Here is a 17,626-nt window from a genome sequence, read left to right as displayed (position 1 = left end):
TGACACTGGTTACATCTCTTGAAGCAATGATGAATGCAGTGAACTCCAGCCTGCCCCACACCCCTATGAACCCGGGGGCCTCTGCACATCATGGCCTCCATACTACGGAGCACCCTTAAGCTCAGGAGGGCTGTTTGTAAGCACCACTGAGGACAGAGAGACAGTAGATACCCAATGTAGGTGCATCTTACAGATGGGCAGTGAGAGCACCCACAGAAACATGCATGGACACCCTGGCACTTTCCATAGTGCTCACATGTGTGAGGACACAAGACAGCATAGCAATGCTTTCTGGGGCAAGGATGAGATCCGGGGACCTACTTACATGTTACTTATGTAATAAAAATAAACTTGAACCCCCAAAACAATGGAGTGACCATCGCAACGGTTCCCAGGCCACTCAAGGAGCCCATGGGACTCCAGGGTGAACACAGCATTTACAGGGGTCACAAAGAGGATAGAGATTCAGGATGGGGGAGACCTGAGAACAGAGGACAAGACAGGCACAGGTTCGGGTGTCTGCAAGGAGAGCCAGGAGCTGCTAAAGAACTCAGAGCTGTACCAGGGCAGTTGAGCAGGTATGGCCACTGGCTTGCTCCCTCCTAGGCATAGTCCAGGGTGCAGGGCACCAGGCATGAATGATGGGGACATACGAGGGTGGCCCAGCATCTGTCAGATCACAGGAGCAGGAGGCTTCCAGGGCAGGGACACTGAAGGGAGAAGAGGCCCAGACGATGGCAGAGCCTCAGGACCCTGTGGCATGTGTCTGGCCCGGGACATACCTGGATGCTGGCACTGTGATTAGGCATGCCGGAGGACAGGGAGATGAGAACTGAAACAGACAACCTTCAGTTAAGAGCCTGGCAGGCTGACGTCCACTCAACATGTCCAGTGTGTGTTTGAGGGGAGGGACCCAAACACACAGTGGTCATATTGAGTGGGAAATACCACCACATTGGGAATTGCTTGGCCCAGCTGATGTTTGTACAGGAAAGGATTAACACAGCAGCCTGACCACTCACTCTCCCTGGGAAGGCAGGCTTGCAAGGCTGGTCCTCAGAAACAGAGTCCAGGAACTGAACTGATGGTGGGGTGGGGGGCAGGGGGAGCACTCCCTGTCCCTAAACTTCACAAACTCATGGTTTATGTGGAGCACCTGCACTTATCCTGGAGTCTGGACCTCGCACATTCTGGGCAGAGGCGCTTGTGTGACCAGCCTCAGTGAGAACCCTGGGTGCTGGGTCTCTGTGGTCAAGAGAAAATCAAAGCCCTAAGAGTACAGGCATCTCTGTCCAGGGTAGTTCCATAGAGCTCAGGCCACACGGTTATGTCTGGTGCTCAGCACAATCACATGAGACCCTTGGCCTCTGCAATGTGCCAGCCCCTGGACAACCCGATCAAGGCCACTGCCCTCCCAGTAACCCCAATTGCTCCACCTATCTCCAGGGCCATCTCTGATCCTGCCATGCCCCAGCCCGCCCCATCGACTTTCCCAACGCAGGAGACTGCTCTCTGGGATCTGTGGTCACCATCTCCAGGCACCAGCCTGGCCTGCATGCCACCCCTTTCTCTCCAGAACTGTCATCAACCCTTAGGGATACTCATGGCCCAGGCCACACAGCTACAGGCACGGAGCACAGACCCTGGGCCAGCTTCCTGTGAATCATTGAATTGAAGGTTGCCCATGGGTCCAGGATGAAAGACCACGAGACTGCTTCTCAACAGCTTTGGGCAGGGACGGGCAGAGACAGGCAGGCAGTGCAAAGCTGAGTCCCCCGAGCCTCCAGCTCTCACTGCCCATCTGTAAGATGCCCAGCTACAGCGACACACGGTTCAGACATCGAACCAGGAGATAGCCAGCCGGCCCGGGAGTAACAACTTGAGTTCCAACAGATACACGGGGGAGAGAGACTGTAAGTTCTCAATGGTGTGAACACCATTAGCAGCGTTCTGTGTGGCCCTGGGCCAAGTCCTGACCCTGACAAACGGCTTCTCAGAAGACCTTCTGAGGAGCAGCCATGATTGCATTGCACAAAGTCTGTGTGGTGGATTCCTACACCTAAGTGCCTACAGAGTGCGACTGTAATGGCTGGGACAAAAATAGCAGGATTGGACACTGGAGGCCGGTGAGGGCAGTGGACTCTGGCTGTGACACTTCCCGTGGGGCTGGGAGTGGTTCAGAGATGGAGTAAACATATAGCACTGAGAGCAGGTGGGAATCGGGTGGAGAAGGTTGGGAATCTGCAACTCCAGGTGACCTTGTATACACTGGCAGGGGCTGGGGACGGCCATCGGGGACCAGCCCATCCCAGGCCCCATCACCAGGATGGGCACTCTCGTGTCCCCACGTGAGACCCCATGAGGTGGTAGCTGGGTAGGGCCTCCCACTAAGGACAGCCATCTGTTTCAGAACCAGGTAATTGTGGTTCTTACCTGCGATGACGGTGTTCACACATTCGTAGAGAAGGGACATGGCGGATGTACTGGAGAAGGAACAAAGAGGCGTGAGAACAGTGATGAGCTATTCTGTGAGACACAAGAGGACCCCAGTGCACTGTGTCTGAAAAAATATGGTCATGTCAGCAATGGGTCCATGACAACTAAAGTCGGAAAGTCACATCGGATATGGCTCCGCCCTTTGGCCCAATCCCCCCCTTTCCCTGTTCCAAGGTGGGCTAGGGTGGCAGTTCTGGCTCTTGTCCAGGCTCCTGGCATCTGGTATCTCTGCCTGGTCTGTGAGGCCCAGAGGCTGCTCTCTCTCATCTCAGTCATCAGATGCTCTGAAGGACAAGAGCATCTCATCCACTCACCACAGACAACCTGCAGCACTCCCTCCACAGGAGCCTATTCCCTTAACCTTCCACCTGTGCAACATCCATGAGGGAAAGTCAAATTCCCCACTTGCTCTGGCAGCACAAAGACAATTCTACCAGTCAGAACACCACTGCCTGGTTCTACTCTGATGGAGGAGCCCGAGGAGCAGTCAGACATGACCCCACACAGACAGGCAGATCATAGAAGTCCGTGGCCCTAACATCCCCCCAGGGCACCTAGGGAAATGTGAGCATAGCCCAGACCTACAACTAAGGTGGGCACCAAGTGCATCTACTCAGCTGATATTCTCACAAGTGATGCTCTCCAGCCTAATCACCCAAACCCCAGAGTATGGAGGCCACATGTTCCAGGAGCAGGGACACTCAGAGCCAGTCCACATCCCCAGGCACATGACTGATGGCTCCTTGCTAATCTCTGAAAACCACAGCTATGAGGTAAACTCCATGATTGGTTATTTATATAAAACCTCCAAAGCCCCAAGCCCAGACACCGGTTGTACCTAATTATCTTGGAACATCTGATTGGTTTATGCACTAGTAGCCTGAAGCCCAGAGGATGTCTTGAGGCCTGGACCTCATGGGGAGGAGCATGTGGCTCTGATGAACGTGGGGAAAGGCATCCAGCCCCGGTAGAGGGAGCCACAAGCTATGGATTGCTGATAGCCCAAACAGGGTACTCAGGGCCCATCAGAAACAGAATCTGACATTGTCCTACACTAGAGACTGGGAGTCGACGCATATCTATCTAATACACAGACACAAACCCAAACAGGCAGCCAAATGGGGAGACAAAAAACAACCCCCAAACAACAGACACAAACCCAAACAGGCAGCCAAATGGGGAGACCAAAAACAACCCCCAAACAAAGAGCATAAGAGCATGGGGACCCTGACTACCACCGACTGGATCCCTATAAGATCACAGGGCTCCTCATCAATAAGGGGGGCGGGGGGGGAGGCAGGGATCTTCAGCAGGCTGACCATTCAGTGTGCAGAGACCCTGCTTATGCCTGGCATTGAGCCCATGCATCACCTGTGGGCACAGCTCAAACCCAAACCCCTTGGAGCCCTCACCACTATCACTTCCCAGAGAGAGTGACCTCATGGCTCCAGTTCCTCCCGCTGCCCACATCCGCCTCACTGGGGGACCCTGGCAGCAGATCTAGAGCCACCTGCTATTTGGCCCCCACGATTCAACTGCAGGCATCTTAAGCGGCATGGCAGCTCTTAGGGCACGATCTAACAACAGACGAACTAACAACACCACGATTGTTTAAGGCCTTCGCCATGATTGCCGAAGTCCACTATGACTAAGAGGCTGAGTGAGTACCTTTCTTCATTTTCCTTTGTCTGTGCTGTTTTAAAAACGGAATGAGGGAAAGCCAGCCCAGCCTGGACCCAGGAGGGCCAGCAGGTACCGAGTTTTTCGTCTGCAACAAAGTCACAATGTGTGTGTTTGCTTTTCCATCCCAAGACTTTCCTTGGGTTCACCCCTCCCACATGCCGACAGCCTCCCAGGGAGCACAGGCTTGCCCACAGCAGGTGGGCCAAGGACAGGGGTGTGTGTGTGTGTGTGTGTGGTTCCGGGGACAGGGCCCCCAGGCTCACCTGTGGATCAGGTTGGTGAGAGGCTCGATCAGCTTCTTGCCCAACCTCGGTTCCAAGGGGGTCAGAGCACCAAACTAGGGGATGAGAGGTCCAGGTCACAGGCAGCAAGAGCAGGATAGGCACATGAAGGACTCCACACGACCATGCTGACCAACTCCAACCCACCCCCCCTCCCAGCACTGAGAGCTCCCAGGACACCCTCATGGCCTTTCCACACATGAGAAGAAGGAAAGTTGGGGATACTTACAAGTTTGATGATTTTTATGAGGACCCAATTGTTTGTCGAGGAGGTCATCAGCTTGAAGAATAGCGGGGCCAGGGAAAGGTAGTTTTTGGGGTTGCGTCTGGCCAGCTCACAGATGACATTGACTGCCGCCGACTGGACCCCTGTGAGATCAGAGGGGTTGAACACATGTGAGGAGCAGATGGCCCCTTCCCAAGATCCAGCTCCCCCTCCCAACGTGTGGGAATGTAACGAAGGCCATCTGTACTGGCCAGCCCCGCAATCGGGAAGGGCCAAAAATAAATTGCTCTCAAATGTGACCCGGGTTGTAAATAGCTGACATTTTTATCTCACACAGCTTGTGCATAAGCATGTCTACCCTGCATGTCCTGTTTGCTTTGTTTTCTGTACTCTATACAACCCTGTGCTGCAAAAGCTTGTGTTGTGGAGACTTCACCAGTTGGCTACCCCTGGTGCATACACAAGTTCTAATAAACTCCTGTCTCTCTCAGCCAGTCCTCCAGGTTATTTCCTCAGAACCGGCAAACAATACGTTGAGGCCTTCTTGGACCTTGGCACTTTACATAACAGAGGTCCTCATCACTAAGGGATGGGGTCCTAGGCAGGCTGGCCATTCTGTGTGCAGGGTTCCCGCTTAAGCCTGGCACTGCAGCCATCACCTGTGGGCAATGCTCAAAACCCCAATCTCTTGGGGCTCTGACCACCATTGCTCCCCAGAGGACCCAAGGCTGTGAGGTGGGTCCCTGTAGGATCAAAGTAACCCCCAGAACAAGACGCACACCCACGAAGTGACTGTACTCCCCTCCACCTGACGGCAACCACTCTCGCCCCTAGCCCACCATGTCTGCTGCCTTGGCTGCTACTTCAGCCAGAACTTTCTGCACCTATTAATTCTCTGTGATGCACAGCAGATTCCCCGAGACACATCGGAACCCACAGTGGATTTAGAGAGGCTAGTTTGAACCTGCTCAGCCCAGACACGGAAGAAAGGAGAAAGAAATGGGAGGAATGAGGGCTGGAATAGCCCCCTGGTGTAGGATGGGAGGCGAGGTATTGTAATAAACGCATGACTATTAATATGCAGACAGACAAACAGGCCCCTGCCCAGGGTGTTGGTGTCTGTGAGTGTCTAGGACAGTGATGGCGAACCTTTTGAGCTCGGCGTGTCAGCATTTTGAAAAACCCTAACTTAACTCTGGTGCCGTGTCACATATAGAAATTTTTTGATATTTGCAACCATAGTAAAACAAAGATTTATATTTTTGATGTTTATTTTATATATTTAAATGCCATTTAACAAAGAAAAATCAACCAAAAAAATGAGTTCGTGTGTCACCTCTGACACGTGTGTCATAGGTTCGCCATCACTGTTCTAGATACTAGAAAAATGCCACAACCCAGTACAATCCTCATCTTATCTCAAATCAACAAACCAGGGTCAGGGTCCTCCAGCTTCTCTTTCAGGCGGGGGAAGGCAGGGCGCAGAGACTCAGGGTACTTCAGGAACACCTTGTACATGATCAGCACAGCCTTCTTCCGGATGTACGGCTTGGTGTGTGACATCTGTGGGAGCAGAGGGCCATCAGGCTTCTCTCGGCACTACATCCTGTGCACCTGCCCTGTACACCTGCACTGCTCACCTGCCACACCTCCTATCCATGACTTACCTCCCCACACCTGCCCTGCTCACCTATTGTGCACACCTTTGTGCTCACCTCCCACACCTCCTACTCATGTCTCACCTTCCCACACCTGCATGTTCACCTCTTACACTGCCCTGCTCACGTCCTATGCCTGCCCGAACCTCACCTCCACTTCCCAAAGGAAAACCCTCTCTCTAGCTTCCAACCTTCAAGCCCAGGTATCACACAATAGTGTGCTGAGTGGGACGAACACCTGTCTCCCTGTGTCCATGACCCTAGGCTTGCCCTCCAGAGGCCGAGACCCTCCTCCATGGACTCGGTGGGGAGATGGGGGCAGAGAAGGTGAAAAGAAGTTCACACTGGAAAGAGAGCCTGCCCATCACTGTTGGCCTCAGGTTATCCGGGCTGCCAAGACCTGTCCCTAGACCAGGATGCTGAGGGACGTTCCAGATTCCCTTCAGCGGGGCCTCAGTCTGCTCTGTGCCCCCACATTCCATAGCCCTGGAGCTCTGTCCTCCTGGGACTGTGTTGCAGCCATGAAGGCCTCTTGGCCCCAGGTGAGCACACTCGTCACCTGTCAAGGCCCCTGGGAGCCCCCCCTAAGAAAGCTGTCCCAGACCCCCATGACCTGGCACCAACGTGCACCATAAGCAACTCACTAACACCCCTCTGTGGGATCATACTGCTGTCACCTAGTCTGAGTCAGCACACTTTCCAAAAGCACCAAACAGTCAATATTTTTGGCTTGGTGGGCCATAAGGTCTCTGTCCAACTACTTGGTTCTGCCTTTGAGCTCTGAACCCACTACAGATACCGAGTAAATGAATGGCAGGGCCATGTACAGATACAAGGATTTACAACAGATGGCTGTGGTGTGCTGGCCCCTGATCTAGAAGCTGACTGCACTGACAGTCCTTGAGGTCATGAGCTGAGACCTGCCCACCAGCAAGCACAGCAAACAGGCTGACTGTGTAAGGCCAGAATTACCCTCCATGTGGCATTAACATGATCAAAAGAAGTGCGCACACGCACACATACACACAGTTGGAGACCTAGTGCACAGTTAGTGTCTCTGAGGGCCATGATTTCTAGGAGGCCATCCATATTTAGAATGAACTTCCAGACACCCCAAAGATCAGAACTGGTTGGGGTTATGCCTTTCAGATCAAATAAACCGTGAGAAGTCAAACTGTAAACAGACAGAAACAAATGGCATTAGGGGTGGAGAAGGAAGAAGATAACCCTGACCTCACTGCTTGTTGAGACAACCGATACCATCACCTATACCTCAATAAGAGAGTAACTGCCCTGGCTGGATTTGCTCAGTGGATAGAGCGTCAGCCTGCGGACTGAAGGGTCCCAGGTTCGATTCTGGTCAAGGGCACCAAAAAAATAAAAATAAATAAAAAAAGAGAGTAACTGTCAGGTCACACACCTGATCTCGAGGGAGAACACCCTCAGCTAGACCTCACTTGCCAGCGACACACACCCCTTCCCCAAGCAGAACTATTTCAAAGGAGGTGAAGTAAGAATTCGAGAATGATAGTGGCCAGCAGATGATGGAGACGAAGACAGTGACTCAGTTTCCCCCTCTTATCCCAGGGATCCAGACCTATTTCCACATGCCTGAGTGTTCTTAGTGTGACGATTCAGCCTCGATTTTCCAGGCATCCATGCGTTTCAAATTGCACACTCACAAACTCACCAGTGTCATGATGTCGTTGGCCAAGTCTCTGGCAAGATCTGGGGTAACAAAACAGGACAGTCCAGTCAGTGCAACCCCAGTGTCGTACTGGCTGGGGCTGCTCAGGTCCTGGAAAGAAAGGAAGAAGGGTTAGGGGCAGGCGCCAATCGTGCATCACCCAGGACCCCGCTGTGCCCCCGCCATCCCAAGGAGTAACACAGAGAAGCCAGTTCCTCACTGTCATTGAGAGAAGACCTGGGATAGGTATAAGAGGAGGGTTGCACCTCACTCCTGGCACAGCCCCATGTCCCAGGGATGTGACTAGGGCTGAGCTCCCTGCCTGTGAACTCAGGACGGAGGAGATGGTGTGGTCAGCCAGTCCCACCCACCCACTGGGAGCCCCTCTACCTCTATTGGGGTGTCTCCCCTTCAACAGCCAGGGACCATTCCTCTGGGCCCCTCCCCAAAGCAGAAAGTTAGACTTATGCCTCATCCTCGAGGTGAACAGGAAAATCAGCCACAAGGAAGAGCACATACCTGACCCCATGCCCCCACAATGTCACTCACCTGCTGCCCTCAATCTCTAGATCTAAGACCAACCGCAGAAGTGCCTCATGTCAACATTAGGAAAGTATTCTTTTAATATCACAAACTTGTTTTTGTGGAGACATTTTCTAAGGAACCTCTCGAAACATTTTATACGTGCATATGTGGTAAAAAACAATACTGATGCATTTTAAGAGTTGAGCTTCTAGACTATGCTAATAATATAAAAATTACTGGCTTTTAAAATCCACTCCAGCCAAAGCTGACGAGATAAAAACACACAAGAACTCACAGTACAGAACTCGGTCCCTAACTGGCGGACTTTCCATCTCAGAGTGATTTACAAAGGGCCAAGCAGAGGGTGGACACTATGGGGAAATGCCACAGGGCTTCTCAAAAATGGAGGACTGTGAAGAGGACACTGGTGGGCAGGTCTGTCTCAGGTTCATTTAAAACGGCATGCACAGGGACTGCCAACATTGGGGATATGAATGGAGAGGAATGGCAATGGCAGACAGGGCTGTGGCTGCATAAAGAGAGGACCCTGTGAGTGAGGCTGAGATGACAACAGGCAGAGGGGGCAGTGGTGGTGGTTAAAGTCACCAGCCCAGATGTTACTATACCATCTGCTTTATTATGAGGACATTCTCAGGCTTGGGCCATCTCCCCAACAGAGCGGATCTAGGCGACATGTCTCTAACACATCTTCATGTGAATCAGTGACAAATCTCTGTCTAAATCAAGGTGGTAAGGATTTGCAGAGAAGGCCAGCAGGAAAACCAAAACTGGGCCTCAGCAGGTGGGCTGGTGTTGGGTACCCAGAGCCCCTCCACCCTCCTGCAACCCTCCCATTTACTGTCCCAACACCCTACACCCAGAAGGCTTCCTCAGTCCTTCCCCTCCTCCTCTCCAAGGCCACTACCAGTTAAGCTCGGCCCTCACCACCCCATGGCATCTGATACCCAGCACTGCTGCACAACCTGGCCCGCAGCCACGCATCCTCCCTATCCCCCAAGCCCTCAAGAACTGCGAGTGTAGCAGCTAAGTTCTCAGACACACATCTTATCCGTGCCAGCACAGACAACCTGCCTGCTCACAGTATCCACCCAAGAGCCCATTCTTAGGTCACTATGTGGGATGACCAGAGCTCACGGGTGAGGACATTCTCGGGCTTGGACCAGAGTCACTGAGAGCCTGGGGCTACTGCCTTCAATGTGTGGTCTGGGGCCAGGACAGGGTGACACCCCCTCTGACCACAGGAAACAAAAGATGTTCAAAGTACTGGGGCCAAGGAGGACATTTTTTTACTCAGTGGCCTTCAAAGCTCATTTCAAAACAAACTTACACGCAACTGAAATATAAACATAGTATGACTAGTGGGAAACCAGCATACTGGGAAGGGCATGCAACCTCAACAGGCACTCCTGCAAGAGGGACAGGACTGGAGAGAAGAGTGACCGTGAAAGGAGCCCTCCAACGCCAAGAAATAAAAACAAGAGGCAGTCCAGCAAGCTTCCACCTCTCCCTCTTGCCCAGGCAAAAAGGCAGACCTGCTCTGCCATGTGTGGGTGTTATCTTGGGAATGACGTGACCAAGGGCAGAAGACTCTGCTCGATAAGAGAACTGTGACAGTGAGATCTCGCTGACCTTAGTGCTTTCTAATCTCACGTAAGTGACAGAAAAACCAGTGTTGGAGAACAGACATTCATGTAGGGACCCAAAGGAACCTAGCCACAGAGCCGAGAAGACCATGGGCCTATGTGAAGGGCAGCCTACCTTGCGAATCTGGTTTGTAGTCAGCATGATGACATCGGTTCCCTCATGAAAGCACTGGGAAGCAGCAAGGTAGCCAATGCGCTGTTGAATTGAACAAAAGAAGGCATCAGAGGTGAGACAAGGGGACCATGCAGTATTCCTGGAGGCTCCCAGCCCTTCGCCTGATCTTGGCACCAAGCAGCCCTTGGCCTGGGGGGGTCACAGGTGGGTGGGCACAGGGAAGTCATTCAAAAACCAAGTTGGGAGTCTTTAAAACTCCAGAGCGAGTATATGGTCTTTGAAATACGATGCTCTTTTAAGGTTCGCCAAACCATGGAGTCCTGCTACTAATGCTACCTTTTCACTTGTCAGCCAGGAATTGCTTTTATGATCTCATGCAGTAAGTCATCCTAAGCACTGGTTTTCTTAGGATTCAAATCTCTCAGCCAGGCTGATGCAGCTACCTTGTCACACTCACACATGCATACGATGCTTTAAGACACATGCAGAGCACCACCACAATTTTGGCAAGTGTGGCATTTCATTTCAAGAGTAGCCAGCAGGCAGGACGACCATGTCCTTTAGAGGGAACCTGAGCTTGATCATAGCAGAGACTCACAGGCAGTTGCTTAGGGCCCCAGGGCTGGAAACACTGCCTGGTTGGTGTGTATTCTCATCGAAAACTGAGCCAACCCAGGAAAATTCCAGAATACCCACAAATGAGCCAGGATGTGAAAAACAGTTTTTCAGAATATGTACTAAAACAGGAGACATGTTTATGTTACAACTAGAGGCCTGGTGCATGGATTCGTGCACGGTGGGGTCCCTCAGCATGGCCTGAAGGGATTGGGCTGAAACTGGCATCCAACATCCCCCAAGGGATGTAGTAGTGTGTGAAGCGGCAGACAGCTGGAGCGGAGCCGCTACCACTCATCCTGGCCCATTGAGCATCTGCCCCCCCTCACATCTCCTGGTCTGCCACACCTAGCTATGGAGAAGTAGGTCCCTAGGACAGAGCTCCCACAGCCTCGCTAGGGGTGCAGACTGAGGCTCGAAGAAGTGGGGTGGGTGCCCAAGGGGCACCCGGGGTAGACTGGGGAGTAGCGGTAGCTGCACGCCGTCCTGAAAGTCCTGGGGTGGCTCCGGTCTGATAGGAGGAGGCGAGCGCTAGGGATGGAGTTCGTGGTCTCTTTTTTCCCTCCCTCTGTCCCTCGATCCCGGCTGCCCAGGGAAGATGCAGCCGGAGGGGTTGACGGGGGTTGGGGGCGCCGCACCTCTGGATCGGTGGAATTTGAGCTGATGGCCCGGACTCCCAATGCAAACTGCTGCTCTGCCCCACCTGCTTGTGATCTTTCACAGACTCAATTGCCTTTTCATCTGCCCAAGTTGACTGCCCCCCCCTGGTGGTCAGTGCATGTCATAGCAACCGGTCGCTTAGGCTTTTATATATAGAGATATCAAGTGAGAAGAAAACAGTGTCCCAAATTGCTCACGAGTAGTATCCCTCAGTGACTGAGAGCACAGGACAACGTGATGACTGATGGCCTCTGGGTGACATAATCAGTGCTTGTTTTCTTGACGAGTAATGAATTCATTTTAATTTGTATTTAAAAATATATAACCAGCCTGGCTGGCGTGGCTCAGTGGTTGAGCATTGACCTATGAACCAGGAGGTCAGGGTTCGATTCCCAGTCAGGGCACATGACAGGGTTGCAGGCTCGATCCCCAGTAGGGGGTATGCAGGAGGCAGCCCATCAATGAATCTCTCTCATCATTGATGTTTCTATCTCTCTCTCCCTCTCCCTTCCTCTCTGAAATCAATTTAAAAAAAAAAAAAATATATATATATATATTGCCAATCCTATAAACCCATAATTTCACTTAAAATTGAAAGAAAAATATTATATAAATAGCATTAATTTGACAAAAACTGGAAGTGTGATGTTTGAATGGCTAGTTTGACTGAAACAGGTAACTTTTTTTATTTTGTTTTTTCACAGTGCAACCTCTGTCCATAGGACCTCAGGAATGCCCAGGGAATTCCCCTTCTCCACCAGGGACCCACTCTGCCCAAGTCCCCATCACCACAGGGTTCAGGCTCCAAAGCAAGCTCACCTTGAACGTGAACTTGGAGGCACTCATCACTTCAATGATGTTGAAGGCAGCCCAGCTGATGTCGTATCCCAACATTTGCAACTGTTGGGAGAGAAACAGTGACTCACAAGCCTAAGCCCTAACATCCAGCATCCCAGCTCTTGAAAGGACACATGCCACTCACACTCTGAACACGCAGGTCACCCAACACGCATTTCATTTTTCCTGACCAGTTAAATCTTCATATTAAAGACTACAGGGGCAGATTAGTAACAAACACTATAGGATGATGAACATATGTAGCTGAAATCCCAGCATCCTGTGTATTGGTTAAAATTCTCTACAATGATATTCATGAAACCTACATGACTCGGGGGGGGGGGGGGGGGGGGGGGGGGGGGGGGTGCATGGCACAGGCTCCCACACCAACCAGGGACCACAGCCAAACAAGGAACACTGCAGAAAACCCACCCAAGATGGTTCAGAGCTCCACCCACCAGGCTCCTCAGCACGGCCTGAAGGGGAGCTGGGCCAGATGGGTCCGGGGCTCCACCATGCTCTGTGCCACCTGATAATCATTGCTCACCTCTCCCTTGACTCTTAAGAATTAGCCCTGTATGCTGGAGGCCAGTGCCTGGAGCTGATGGCATCAATCAATGTTTGGCAGGTGGACAGGTGATGGACCGATGGCGGGATGGATGGACAGACAGAAAAATGGATGGACAGAGAAATGGATGGTGGGCAGAGAAATGGAGGGATAGATGGCTTGATGCTGGAGTTGATAACAGCACCAGGGATGCAGGACAAGGGCACTGTGCAGAAGCGCCGCCTGAGCACTCACATACGTCAGCTTGCAGACGGCGTTTGCTTTGACTGCGATGTTGTCCTGCTTCAGCTCTTGCTTGATTTCATCAATGCACTGAGAGATATACTTTGCCTAAAAGGAAAAAAATTTTTGAGAAATTATGAGTGCCTGGCTAAAATAGTTAAGAATAATTATTTCAGAAAGAAGGGAGACCCAAAACAAAAAGCCACAGAGCATTTCATTAATGTGAAAAGCCACATAGTATTTCATTTATGTGAAAAGTCCACAGCAGGGAAATCCAGAGAGACAGGTCCTAAAACTGGTTTTGTGATAGTGGCACGACTGTGATATACTAAAAACCATTGAATTTTAAAAAGCCATTTCTGCCGAAGCCGGTTTGGCTCAGTGGATAGAGCGTCGGCCTGCGGACTGAAAGGTCCCAGGTTTGATTCCGGTCTGGGGCATGTGCCTGGGTTGCGGGCACATCCCCAGTGGGAGATGTGCAGGAGGCAGCTGATCGATGTTTCTCTCTCATCGATGTTTCTGACTCTCTATCTCTCTCCCTTCCTCTCTGTAAAAAATCAATAAAATATTTTTTTTTAAAGCCGTTTCTTTTTGCTAAATATTTTTTTTTTATCTTCACTGGAAGACATGATGAGGGAGTGAGAGAAGGAGAGAGGAGAGGAAGAGAAGAGAGAGAAACATCAATCGGTTGCCTTCTATTTATGTCCTGATCGGGAACCAAAACCACAACCCAGGCACGTACCTTGGCCAGGATTGAACCAGCAACCTTTGGTGCACAGATGATACTCAACCTACTAAGCCACTCTGGCTGGGCTTTTTAAATTTTTTAAAAATTTATTGATTTTAGATAGAGGAAGGGAGAAGGGGATGGGGAGAAAGAGAGTGAGAGAGACAGGGAGCAGGAAAGAAACATCGAATTGTTCTACTTATTTATTAATTCATTGGTTGCTTCTTGTATGTGCCCTAAATGGGGACCTGAAACCTTGGTGTATCAGGATGATGCTCTAACCAACTGAGCTACACGGCCAGGGCCTAAAAAACTATTTCATTTGAATAGAATGCCTCTGATTCCTTCACCATCCTCCTCCTGAGGGCAGGGAGGGCCAGGGGAGTGGCAATGGAACAAGAGTGGTTGGTGAGGGGGAGGATGGGCCAGGCCCTGTGGCTGCCCAGGAACAGTGTCAAGCATAGGTAGGCCAGATTGTGTTGGGGCTGTGACCAGCATGGAGGTAGATAGGAGCCAGGCTAGGGGAAGATTGGCTGTGAGAAGACCCTCCTGTCCTTAGGAACCCAGGCATCCAGTTGCTCCCAAGGAACTGGGCATCAAGCACATTCAGCCAGCTCCTCCCCACCAAGCTCCCCATCCCCTCTGCGCATGTCACATCAGGGCAGCCTCTCCTAAAGCAGCACAAGCTTGACTAAGCATCTCTGTCTGTGGCTTCCTTGCCTCTCACTGAGCATGATGTCAAGGATCATCCAAGCTGCAGCAAGCATCAGTGCTTCATTCCAGTCCCACCATGTGCATGAGGATAACACTGTTTCTATCCATTCCCCGTGGACACTTGGATTTTTCACTTTTTGCCTTTTGTGAATAGTGCTATTATGGTCATTTGTGTACAGGTATTAGTGTGCACATGTGTTTTCAATTCTTTTGGGTTTCCTTGCTAACTCAGAACATCTCCTAAAACACCATTCAAAAAGGTCAGACCTGGCCCTAGCTGGTTTGGGTCAGTGGAGAGAGGGATAGAGCGTCAGCCTGTGGACCAAAGGGTCCCAGGTTCGATTCCGGTCAAGGGCATGTATCTTGGTTGCAGGTTCCTCCCCGGCCCCAGCCCTGGTCAGGGCGCATGCAAGAGGCAACCAATGGATGTGTTTCTCTCACATCGATGTTTCTCTCTGTCTTTCCCCCTCTCTTCCAATTCTCCCTAAAAATCAATGGAAAAATATCCTCAAGTGAGGATTAATCAAAAACACACAAAAAAGTTAGACCAGAAGCTATACCAATCCACAAGGTCCAGAGCAACTAATGTACCTACCCACTGGGAGTGCAGGGCACAAGCCTATCACCCCAGGAGATGTGCCATGGCAGCCCCAAACAGAACTGAAACCTGCTGCCAGGCAAGGAACAGTCACCACGGATCACAATGCGTCTGTCCAGCACTCCATGAAGTACGAGGAGCCCGTCAGCAGCAATAGCTGTCCAGCTGGCAGCAGGATTCCATGTTCCCCTGCTGCACCACCTAGAGAGCCTGCCTCCCAGACACAGGGCTGAAAGCACGCAGAGCAATAGCAGACAACGGGCTCCTGTTCCACGTGCCCTGCATGTTACCACGCGTGCTCCAGGCTCAGTTCTTCAAGGGTAGCCCTAGGGACACTGGCCATTCACATGCCACCTTGGACACACTCTGAGACCCTCAGCCACCAGCAGTCTCACAGGGCAAAGAACTACTCAAGTGCCCTCAGCCACAGAATATTTTATGAATATTTTATGATCAAGAGTTGGTACAATGGAACAACTGTCACCATATCCTTCCAATGGGCTTCAGATTACTAAATCCTGCTCAGGGGACCTCAGCTCCCTGTCCCTCCACACAAATGACTCCTTCCTGCCCCCTGGATCAGGATTATTAATGATTTAAAAGGGAAAGAATAAGACAACAATCACAAGTTGGAGAAATCAGCCACACACAGTGGATGGGGAGTGAATAGTGCAGATGTTATAGAAGACAATGTAGCTCCCCAAAAGGGTGAGCACAGTGCCCACTCCCAGGTGGACCCCCAAGAACACTGAACCAGGTGCTCAAACACACAATGGCACCCTAATATACAACCTGTGACAGCCCAAAAGTAGAAACAACCCAAATATTCACTGGCTGATAATACACAATGTGGTCCACCTGCCTATGGCAGCTTTCAGGAGGGTGGGGCAGGGTCCACTTCCGGTAATGTCTGAGCAGTTCCCACCAGACCAAGGCCCCTACAAATACTGTTTACAACAGCTATCCAGACACACTGGAGAACAAGCAAAAGCACTGGAGAATGTCCTGTTCTTCAAGCTTTTATATTCTTCTTTTTAAAAAAAATATACTTTTTATTGATTTCAGAGAGGAAGGGAGAGGGAGAGAGAGATAGAAACATCAATGAGAGAGAGTCACTGATCGGCTGCCTCCTGCATGCCCCACATTGGGGATCGAGCCCACAACCTGGGCATGTGCCCCGACCAGGGATCGAACTGTGACCGATGCTCAACCACTGAGCCACAGCAGCGGGGCCATCGCTTTTACCTTGAGTGCCATGCAGAGAAGTTAAGATCCAGGGAAGAGACCTGTGTCCAACTGGCTTCAAGAACCAGAGCAGTGTTTGGGGTGAACAGGGCCACTGAAAAGTGAAGAGGGAAATCCCAGAGAAGAGAGAGATGGGGGTAGTTCCCACATTCTGAATATAAAACCCACACAAATCTCTGGCCGACCCCATAACAATGCACTCATGGCACATTTCACACAACCCAGCCAAAGCTAGAAAAATAAGCATTTCACAGACCTTGAAAGAGTGGTAGAGTTGTAGTTTCAGCCCAGATGAATTAACTGCCCACTAAACAAACCCTTCTCCCCACAGAATCAATAATCCTCAGAGAATACAACAGAATCCAGTCTCTACAATGTCCACAATTCAATCCAAAATTATTCAAAATAAGAAACAGGAAAACTCTACAGGAACCAATGAAGGCTGGCCCTGAGAGAACCAGGATAATGAAATTAACACAGAGATTTCAACTCAGCAACTGTAACAATGCTCTCATGGAACACAAAGAAAATGCACTCACAATGAATAAAAAGAGGAAATCTCAGCAGAGAAAGTGACAGAAAATAACCAAAGGGGTGGCCCTTGAACCCGAGGTAGCTCTGTTGTTCAGGGACCTATCACACGGGCACGCATGGCCAGGATGCTCCTAAATCTCCTCCAGACACCAGTCGTTACCCCAGAACCTAGAAGGCAGAGAAGGTACCCTAGGGCCAAGACCCTCCGCATCAGCCATGGACCGGCATCCCGAGAGCGCAAGCCTGAAGCCCCAAGGAGGTGCATAAGACCACTGCCCTCCACCCCCACGCATTGGCAGGGCACCTCCTTAGGCACTTCCTTCCTTTGAGCTGGTCACCAGAGACATCTGGTTGGTTCTGAATGAGATCCAAAATCTTCCACATACCTAGTGTTAAGGAAGAACCCCCTCAGCTGCCTGGCAAGAGAAATATGAGTTAATACATGGTGTGGACTTCAATTGGCAAGCCCAGGCCCTTTTGGCCTTACAAGAGGCAACAGAAGCCCCTCTAATACATCTCTTTGAGGATATCTATCTCCTCTCTCTACATGCTGGCCATGTTACTCTCTTCC

At 51.0% G+C, this 17,626-nt stretch overlaps 1 protein-coding gene across 1 annotated transcript in view; it reads right to left on the bottom strand.

Moving 5' to 3' along the window:
• The window catches only part of AP3D1 (adaptor-related protein complex 3, delta 1 subunit), a 36,255-nt gene extending 18,982 nt beyond the window's left edge, over positions 1-17,273 (bottom strand). Inside the window, exons 1-10 of the mRNA XM_005858867.2 lie at positions 17,244-17,273; positions 13,250-13,345; positions 12,430-12,510; positions 10,336-10,416; positions 8,035-8,142; positions 6,120-6,249; positions 4,690-4,829; positions 4,443-4,516; positions 2,434-2,483; positions 783-832 (exon numbers count right to left, since the gene is read on the bottom strand). Coding sequence (XP_005858929.1) covers positions 783-832; positions 2,434-2,483; positions 4,443-4,516; positions 4,690-4,829; positions 6,120-6,249; positions 8,035-8,142; positions 10,336-10,416; positions 12,430-12,510; positions 13,250-13,345; positions 17,244-17,273 — 840 coding nt within the window. The remainder of the gene's footprint in view (positions 1-782; positions 833-2,433; positions 2,484-4,442; positions 4,517-4,689; positions 4,830-6,119; positions 6,250-8,034; positions 8,143-10,335; positions 10,417-12,429; positions 12,511-13,249; positions 13,346-17,243) is intronic.
• Positions 17,274-17,626: the final 353 nt, after the last annotated feature.

Source organism: Myotis brandtii, unplaced genomic scaffold (genome assembly GCF_000412655.1).
Source record: "Myotis brandtii unplaced genomic scaffold, ASM41265v1 scaffold122, whole genome shotgun sequence".
NCBI classification, from domain to species: Eukaryota; Metazoa; Chordata; class Mammalia; order Chiroptera; family Vespertilionidae; genus Myotis; species Myotis brandtii.
The sequence above is the reverse complement of the archived record's forward strand: the minus strand, read 5'-3'. Positions and strand labels throughout refer to the sequence as shown.